At 37.6% G+C, this 9,929-nt stretch overlaps 1 protein-coding gene across 1 annotated transcript; it reads left to right on the forward strand.

The window, feature by feature from the left end:
- Positions 1–299: 299 nt before the first annotated feature.
- On the forward strand, positions 300–9,234 carry LOC130739932 (pyruvate dehydrogenase E1 component subunit alpha, mitochondrial). Its single transcript, XM_057592405.1, has 8 exons — positions 300–1,207; positions 1,305–1,384; positions 2,445–2,522; positions 7,043–7,138; positions 7,236–7,307; positions 8,236–8,289; positions 8,421–8,486; positions 8,820–9,234. Exons 1-8 carry the CDS (start codon positions 499–501, stop codon positions 8,862–8,864), a joined length of 1,200 nt encoding a protein of 399 aa, XP_057448388.1. The 5' UTR covers positions 300–498; the 3' UTR covers positions 8,865–9,234.
- Positions 9,235–9,929: the final 695 nt, after the last annotated feature.

Genomic DNA, 9,929 nt, shown 5'->3' on the forward strand with positions numbered 1-9,929 from the left:
ATTTGAAATGATTGATAAATTTAAGTTGATGTGGATTGAACAGAATATAAAAATCATTTGAAAACTTTCCCTAGAAGCCACCAAAGGTCAAGGAAATTAGACAAAATAATTTTTCCCTGATCCAATCTAATTAAACAAATGGATTAAAAATTATAATTGCCTTCCATTTTAAATAAAGCAGCCAATCCCTCAATAACACCAACAAGACCGTGATTGGCTACAGCAACAGAAAGAGAATCACTTTTCTGTATTCTCTCTCAAATCAATTACCCAACTCATCGGAGTGAACCCAACACACAAACACACACTCAGATTTTTCACCCTCCCTTTTATTAAATTTTTCGCAAAAAACAAAAACAAAATAAAAATATATTCATCACTCTCTCGTGAGTGCGTTCTTCACCTAACCCTTCAAATTCAACTTTCCTCTTCCATTCTCGCTTTCTCTCAATTCATCAATTTCAATTTCATTTTCGTTTTCTCTCAATTCAGATCGACATGGCGCTATCACGTTTAGCATCATCATCCTCTTCATCTTCCTCAACCGTCGGATCCAAATTCCTCAAACCCTTAACCGCCGCCTTCTCCCTCCGCCGCTCGATCTCCTCCGACTCCAACCCAATCACAATCGAAACCTCCGTCCCCTTCACCGCGCACAACTGCGACCCTCCCTCACGCTCCGTCGAAACCTCCACCGCAGAGCTTCATTCCTTCTTCCGCCAGATGGCCACGATGCGCCGCATGGAGATCGCGGCTGATTCCCTCTACAAGGCCAAACTCATCCGCGGATTCTGCCACCTCTACGACGGGCAGGAGGCCGTCGCCATCGGTATGGAGGCTGGGATCACCAAGAAGGATGCCATCATTACTGCTTACCGTGACCACTGTACCTTCCTCGGCCGTGGAGGGACGCTTCTCGAGATTTTCTCCGAGCTCATGGGGCGTGTTGATGGGTGCTCCAAAGGGAAGGGTGGTTCTATGCATTTCTACAGGAAGGAGACTAACTTCTATGGTGGTCATGGGATTGTTGGGGCTCAGGTTCCTCTTGGTTGTGGTGTGGCTTTTGCTCAGAAATACTCCAAGGATGAGGCTGTGACTTTTGCTTTGTATGGTGATGGTGCTGCCAATCAGGGACAGTTGTTTGAGGCACTTAACATTGCTGCGCTTTGGGACCTGCCCGCCATCTTGGTCTGCGAGAATAACCATTGTAAGTGCCTCTGTTGCTTGAAGTTTTATGCTTCTCTTCATCTGTGTGGGTGGGTTGGTACTCGGTTGGCTGATTTGGGTTTTGGGTTTGTGATTAGATGGTATGGGAACTGCTGAATGGAGAGCTGCTAAGAGCCCTGCTTATTACAAGCGTGGAGATTATGTTCCTGGCTTGAAGGTGAGTTTCAGAAACTCCTGTTTTCTGTTTTAATGTGCCAAAGTGAAAGTGGCTATTATTAAATATCATTATTGTTGTTATTTTTTTTGGTTTTGGTTGAGGAATGTAAAGTAATGCAATTCAATGCCCTTTTGATTTGATGATGATTCCCTTCTACTTTTGTTGAGTATGTCTGTGATGTGGTTGATTTAAGTGGTCATTCATACCAATATGGAAATGGAAATACCTTTCAAACTTGTGAATGAAAGGGTTTACTGACTCTATTGAATATGCTTCTCAAAGCCTAATGAGTCAGAGTATGTTTGGATCCTAGTTGAGTTAATATGTAAGCACATTCATCCCAATCCATGAGAAGAGTTTCATTAACTTTTTTGCCTCGAAGTGAGTGGTAACATCCATTAGCACCAACACCAACGGGTATTATGTTGATCAAAGTTATGAATTTTGTTGTGTGTTGGTTTTATAAGGCGTAGTATTATAAAGGCTTTTTACAGAGTACAGACTCTTTTGGAGAAAGCCATTTCCAGATATGGTGTTGCCAAATTTAAGTATTTAACATGATGAATCGTGATGTTTTTACCAAGATCACGCACTGTGTTTATTGCTTAATCTAGCTTGTGTTAGGTATGAGTTCTTTGGAAAATATTAGGTAAACGCTTACTATAAAATTATATTATTTAGTCTCTCTCTCTCACATCATATTATTAAGTCGCGTTCTCTCTCTGTCTCAATCAGATTTAAGGCCTCCTTCATGCTGTTTTTTTTTTCACATTAGCATAAGTCTTGCCACACCTCTCTACGAGTCTGAGCGAGGTTTTAGTTTACAGGGATGGACATTCTTCTTGTTATTGCATAAAATGTTGATGTTTCTGTGGACACTCCTTTTTTATCATCCTCCTTGCACTCTTCCTATTTTCATATTTTGATATTTAACTATGTAGGACTATGTTGCCTATATATGTGGGATTTATTTTTATTGAACATTCTAGTTGCTGCTTTAGTGTGGATATGCACTTGTTTTCAATTTATTTTAATGAGTATTTATTTATATGTTGTACAGGTAGATGGCATGGATGTTCTTGCTGTGAAACAGGCTTGCAAATTTGCAAAGGAACATGCATTGAAGAATGGACCCATTGTTAGTAACTTTTTCTTTTCTGCTATATATACTAGAAACTCTCTCTTAAAATTAATAATTAGTCAACAATTGATTTACTAAGGCTTGACTGTTGCAATTTTATTGGTTTTTGGATTAGTTTTAGCTTTAGGGATTGGGTGCTATACTTAATTCATTATTGTGCAAGTAATCGACAGAAGTCCTAGAGCCTGTTTGTTTACTGGGAAACTTTTTGCTTTTCAAAAGTAATTTTGTGATGGATTGGATAGAATTAATTTTGAGAGGAGTGTGAATCTCTACTTTTCTGTTGAGAAGAATTCATTTTAGGTATGATACCCACTAAATATATCTATATTTACACGTCTAAACTAATTTTAATTTACAATCCAATCAAAAGCCATTCTTTTAAACTTTCACAATATCATTCTCAAACACAACAAACAAAAATCAATTGTTACAACATTAATTCTTTATCAATCAATTCTACCATAATTCATTGTTCTACCTAACTTTAAAACAAACGGACCCCGAATGCTGCAATTAACCATGAAATTTTTATTAGCCATCTGATTCAATTACAACTAGATCTTTGAACTAAGGCACATTCATTGCATATAAGATGAGAAGTTTTGGGCTTTCTTGCTGCAATTGGTGCATATAAGTTTGGATTGTTTTGCCTTTCTTATGAAATGCTACTTTTCGTTGACTTGGAGTGGGAGATCAGGTGAGTGCAGCTCGTCCAATCTCGCCTTGTACTTGATTGTTATAGGTGTAATTGGTTGTATTGTGGATATTAATTCAAATATTAAATCTAGCTAATAGATAGTGATATAGTGCTATTAGATAGAGGCTAGAATAAAAGATAATAACTGATTTAGTTATTATGATAAGAAGTTATCTTTTAGTTATCTTCTAGTAAGTTAGGTCTTTTATATAAGACATGTATTGCTTTCAGTTTTAATTAAGTCAATAATAAATTTTCCCTCAATCTCTCTCTCTACTCTTTCACGTTATTCTCTATTTTCTCCAACAACTTGGTATCTAGAGCACGTTCCGATTCTGGACCTGCGGGTCGTGAAGATTGAAGCTGCGTGTTTCAATCTTGTTTAAACGGAGCCAAACCCAACCTCTGATCGAAGCTGCGAGTTTCGAGGCCTGTGATAGGTTTGGTGGTTTAGGGTTGCTGTGAAACTGTGTGTTTCAAATCTGTTTGGCTCGGTTTTGTTGAAGTGCGATTCTGCGAGTCTCGTCCTTCATCAGAATTGTAATTCTGCGATTCTGAAATTGGTGGAAGCTGCGAGTTTCAGAGGTTCCTCCCCTACACGCTGTGAATCTCGATTTTGATCAAGAAACCGAAACCCTCACGATGGCAAGTAACAATCTGCCGGGAGTAAATCTCCCAGTTCTAACTGATAAGAATTGGGATCGATGGAATTCTCAGATGAAAGTTCTATTTGGGTTTCAAGACGTTCTTGATGTTATAGAGAATGGGTTTCAACCACTGACCCAAGACATGACTGAAGAACAGAGGACTCTTCATAACGATATGAAGAAGAAGGATTGTAAGGCGATGTTTCTCATTCATCAATGCGTGGATGATACGCATTTTGAAAAAATAGCAAATGCATCTTCAGCAAAGGAGATGTGGGACATTCTGCAGAAAGTTCATAGTGGCAGTGACAAGGTAAAGAAGGTAAAGTTGCAAACTCTTCGAAGACAGTATGAAGGTCTTCAGATGGAGGAGAATGAAAAGGTAGGTGAATACTTCACCAAGATCCTAACCACTGTCAATTTAATGAAGGGATGTGGAGAAAAGATCACTGATGTGATGGTGATAGAGAAAATCATGAGGTCCTTGGCTCCCAAATTTGACTACATCGTAGTGGCAATTGAGGAATCTAAAGATGTGGACAGCATGAAGATAAGAAGAATGCAGACAAGGAAGCTTATGCAACAAGGGAAGATTCTGATGAAGATCCTATAATGCTAATGGTCACAACAATGAATTCAACAGGGAGTGATGAAAGTGATGAGGACAATGATTCTGCACCTTTATCACATGTCCACCAAACTGATTCTGAGGCTTTACCACATGATGATCATGCTGATTCAGATGGTTCTGCAGACCATGTTCCAAGACCTCAAAGGCAAAGGAATAAGCCTGAAAGATATAGTGAGTATCAGACAGTCCCTGACCATGCAGTTAATGATGAAGGCGATCCGATTCACTTTGCTTTGATGGCTGACGCTGAGCCATTGCATGTGGAGGAAGCTCTTGCGAAACCAGTTTGGAAGGCTGCTATGATTGATGAGTTGAAAGCAATTGAGAAAAATCAGACTTGGTCTCTAGTCCATTTACCTCCAAATAAGCACAAAATTGGGGTTAAATGGGTGTTCAAACAGAAGTTGAATCCTGATGGTTCTATTGCTAGGCACAAGGCAAGGCTTGTGGCTAGAGGTTTTCTACAGAAACCTGGGCTGGATTATTCTGAGGTTTTCGCACCGGTGGCAAGGATAGAAACCATAAGACTAGTGGTTTCCATTGCTAGTGCGAGAAACTGGCCTATTTTTCAACTAGATGTGAAATCTGCATTTTTGAATGGACCTTTGGAAGAAGAGGTTTATGTGAGTCAGCCTCCTGGATTTGAGATACAAGGAAAAGAGAACAGTGTTTTCAAGCTCAGCAAAGCCTTATATGGCTTGAAGCAGGCCCCACGAGCATGGAATAAGAGAATTGATGGTTTCCTCCTTCAGCTCAAGTTTCATAGGTGCTCTGTGGAGTATGGTGTATATGTTAGAAAGAGTCATGGAGACACTGGTTTGCTACTCATCTGCCTATATGTAGATGATTTGTTGATAACTGGGTCAGATCCTAAAGAACTTGATGAGCTGAAGCAGATTCTGAAGTCTGAATTTGAGATGTCAGATTTAGGAAAGCTGGGTTACTTCCTAGGCATGCAATTCGAGTATACTGCAGCAGGAATTTTCATGTACCAGCAGAAGTACATCAAAGACATACTAAAGAGGTTCAACATGGGGAATTGTCATCCAGTAACAACTCCATCTGAAGTGAATATCAAGTTGAGGAGGGATGATGAAGGGGATGTTGATGCATCTCTGTACAAGCAACTTGTTGGTTCACTCAGATTTTTGTGCAACTCAAGGCTTGATATTTCCTATGGTGTAGGACTCATCAGCAAGTTCATGTGTGCACCTAAGAAATCACATTTGGCTGCTGCCAAAAGAATTTTGCGGTATCTGCAGGGTACTACAGATTATGGAATATTGTTTCCAAGGCAGAAGAAGCTTGGAAAGGAGCTGGAACTGGTTGGCTACACAGATTCTGACTATAGTGGCGACTTGGATGACAGGAAAAGTACTTCTGGGTACTTGTTTCAGCTGCATGGAGCTCCAATCTCTTGGACCTCAAAGAAGCAACCTGTCATAGCTCTTTCCTCATGTGAAGCTGAATACATAGCAGGGTCCTTTGCTGCCTGCCAGGCTGTTTGGCTTGAAGAACTGTTAAAAGAAATGGGTTTTGTGACTAAGAAGCCAATGGAGCTGATGGTTGACAACATCTCAGCGATTAGTCTTGCTAAAAATCCAATTTCTCATGGAAGAAGTAATCACATTGAAGTCAGATTTCACTTTCTGCGTGAACAGGTGAATGGAGGGAAGCTGGAGCTGGTGTACTGCCCCACTGATGAGCAGAAGGCAGATATCTTCACCAAGCCTTTGAAGACTGAAAGATTTGTGATCTTAAGGAAAGAGATAGGTGTAGTATCTCTTGGGTATTTGAATTAAGGGGGAGTATTGTGGATATTAATTCAAATATTAAATCTAGCTAATAGATAGTGATATAGTGCTATTAGATAGAGGCTAGAATAAAAGATAATAACTGATTTAGTTATTATGATAAGAAGTTATCTTTTAGTTATCTTCTAGTAAGTTAGGTCTTTTATATAAGACATGTATTGCTTTCAGTTTTAATTAAGTCAATAATAAATTTTCCCTCAATCTCTCTCTCTACTCTTTCACGTTATTCTCTATTTTCTCCAACAGGTTGTAGGTAAATAAATATCACCCGATTGATTCAAAGGACCTAACGTTAAAGCTGTTGGTTTGGTTTTATGGCTGGTATCTAGATAATTTATTTTTCACATTTATGGAATTGACAATTTGTTAGATATTTGTTTTGGTTGAAATATGTGGAGGATATTGCTTATTATTTGATAGTTTTATTCTTCGTATGCTTGTTTTTGCATATACTGGCTGTCCTTCTGTCGAATACAGTAAGTAGGAGGAGTCTATCATCCTATGTAAAGGCTGTATGACTTGGTCCACAAGCAGTGGGCTATCTTTTTTCTAATCTTATGATACAGCAGCATGAATTATATTGCTACCAAGGACTTTTGTATTATATAAGTAGCTTCATTTTAGTATAGTAGTGCCATTGTTCATTTTAGTTTTGGTTAAACTGTCGAAGTTGAAAGTTTAATCTGTTAGATTTTGATTTTCTATCTTATGATTATTATGTCCAGATTCTTGAAATGGACACTTACAGATACCATGGTCACTCCATGTCTGATCCTGGCAGCACTTACCGCACACGTGACGAAATTTCTGGAGTGAGACAGGTCTGTTGCACTCCCCAGCATATAAAATACTATCTGCTTAAAATTTTGAGAAGTTTATTTTAACTGTCTCTTTTCCTTTTGTCTAATATGACTGTAGGAGCGTGATCCACTTGAGAGAGTAAGAAAGCTGTTAGTGTCTCATGAGGTTGCTACTGAAAAGGAGCTTAAGGTGATGAAATTGGATTTCATGCTTGATAAGATTTGTGAAAATGTGATTTTCAGAATTAGTTACTTTTATCTTGATACTGTGACCTAATAGTTTAATGAATGTCAGAGTTAGAGACTCATAAGGGGTAAATATGGGTTGATAGATCTCTGTGACAATAACCACCATTGTTGAAGTCTTTTTTCACTACGTGAAGTCGTTACATGGATCAAATGACATCATAATATTTTATCAGGAATAGTGTCTATTGACAGACCATTTAAATCCAAATCCTTCTCAATGGTTGCCCTATAATTTATCTTGGTGTTCTTTTACCAGGCATGCCTAAAAGGTCTCCGTCCCCCATAAGGTTGTAAAATTTACTTATACCCTATACTAGTAGAGTCCTAGCCCCCTGTGTAAGAACCCTTGTTCTGTCAGACATAAAAGTGCGTCCTAAAATAGTAAAATATGTTATAACATCTTTTCTGAAAGAGTGAAAGTGCTCTATGCCTCCCTGTTGCTTAACTCAACTTTTTAAAACTTTTACATGTTGAATAAAAGTGTAAAACAAGACATGTGAACTCATACTAGAAGAAAGAGAAATAGTTAATCTTGAGAGGTTTAAAATCAAGACAAGACAAGTCATTTTTGTTCCTTAATCTTCTAACCTTTCTATGGCTTAATAGGTATATGTATCTGCTTCAGCCACTTCACATGTATAACTTCTGCCATATGCAAGATGAAATGTGGCCTATTTTGTGGATCACAAATAATGTCTTGTGATCATTTCAAGTTTTAGTTATATTCTACAAATTTTCTTCCTATGGGAGTTTTGGGATATTTTATGATTGAAGTTTGAACAGTTCCTAACTTAACATCTCAGACACACATGTTGAAACATTTGAATTTGATCAATGCTAAAGATGTTGTTTTCATTTTTTTCTTTTAGGACATGGAGAAGGAAGTGAGGAAAGAAGTTGATGAAGCTATTGCTAAAGCTAAGGTGAAAAGCATATATTTTCTGTTTCTTCTCTTAGCTCCTTCGTTATTGTATACCTTATATTCGCATCCTGTATTGACTGTATTTGGTTTATAATCTAAGAGTTCTTTGTGTTTTTTTTTTCTGGTTTCCAGGAGAGTTCAATGCCAGACCCGTCTGATCTATATAAGAATATATATGTTAAAGGTTATGGGGTTGAGGTATTGATTTCATCCCTGTTCATTACACATTGTATGAATTTAAAGTATGGGCAAATTAAATGGGGATAGTACATTTGGTAATCTTTTGTTTTAAAATTGAGGAACTTTTAGTTTTTGATCAACCACAACAACAAACAAAGCTTTCTCCTATTAGATGACGTTGGCAAAAATATTGTCCTTTTTTACATTTGAAATTTTTAGTTGAGTGGATAGAGAACAGTTTGATTCATTGTTTAGACACATTACAAATTAAATGAAAAAAAAGTGATGTGCATAATGATATTATGGCATGCTACTCAACTCTTATGGTTGGTATGGTCTTCTGAATTGCAGGCATTTGGTGTTGATAGGAAAGAAGTGAGAGTTACGTTGCCGTAATTAACAACTTGGTCCTTTGGATATCTTATTACCTTGGTACCAGGCTGATCAAAATAATGAGGAATAAAAGGTTCTATAGCAGGTTGAGCTTTCTGGTCGTATATATGAAATTTATTCAAGAATAGCAATTGGGCGTAAATTAATACTTGTTGCCATGTAATTCTGGAGGAGCTAACAGCCAGAGCATATTACTGTGATTGATGCAACTGGGTGTTCTGCAAATTTGCAGAATTCATTGTGCATAACTCCCCTGAACCTGTCTTCCTTAATTCGTGGCGAGTTTTTGCCATAAGTTTTGTTTTATTCACCAGATTGTGTTTCCATCGAAACCATTTTTTTCGGTATCAAGAACTCAAGTTGCTTTTGATAATTTTTAGAGTTTTGATGCCTTCAATTTTCAGATTGAATTATTGATACAGGTGCTTTTGTAGCCTGGATTATTTTGTTGGTTTTGTCTGCGGTTATATTATGTATTACTTGTTTGTGAAAAAAGATGAAATCACCAAGTTAATTATCATGGCTATGGGACGTGAATTGTTTAATTGAACATTTTGTGTAAATAAGCTTATTACTTTAGGTTTAAGTGTACCAACGAAGAAATTACTCATGATAGCCCGATTCAAGGAAGAGCATTGCCCACAAGTCCACTAAGCTTACACTTAGAACTTAGAGGGATTTGTACCTACCAAACTATTGATAGCTTGGCCTAAAAAAGGGCAAGTAGAGCGGCTCCACCAAGCATATATAGTCCAGCCTAAAGGCGGGGTGGTATTGCGACTCAGTCGAGCATGCATACAAGCCAAAGAGACTGTAACCCCTAAATTACCTTAAGAAAATGATTGGACCATATGAACTAATCACAACTCCAATTTCCATATTGTCTCGTTGAATCACAATCTAATTAAAATTTTGACATCAAATTGTGGTTAAGAGATTTTCTTGACTTCAATCTCCAGTTTAATTTCTAAATTATTATTACAAAACCAAAGATAAATAATCCTTACTTGTTAGGAACACATTCGAATAAAGTGAAGTACCGACCACTTTTGTTCTTTTCTTTCTTGT

This window comes from Lotus japonicus, chromosome 2, assembly GCF_012489685.1.
Source record: "Lotus japonicus ecotype B-129 chromosome 2, LjGifu_v1.2".
In the NCBI taxonomy this organism is placed as follows: Eukaryota; Viridiplantae; Streptophyta; class Magnoliopsida; order Fabales; family Fabaceae; genus Lotus; species Lotus japonicus.

Bases quoted from the DNA above. Each gene is read 5' to 3' on its own strand.
- LOC130739932 (XM_057592405.1), top strand. From the start codon at position 499: ATGGCGCTATCACGTTTAGCATCATCATCCTCTTCATCTTCCTCAACC. The intron at 7,139-7,235 runs GTCTGTTGCACT...ATATGACTGTAG, and splicing joins AAATTTCTGGAGTGAGACAG to GAGCGTGATCCACTTGAGAG. The intron at 8,487-8,819 runs GTATTGATTTCA...TCTGAATTGCAG, and splicing joins TTAAAGGTTATGGGGTTGAG to GCATTTGGTGTTGATAGGAA.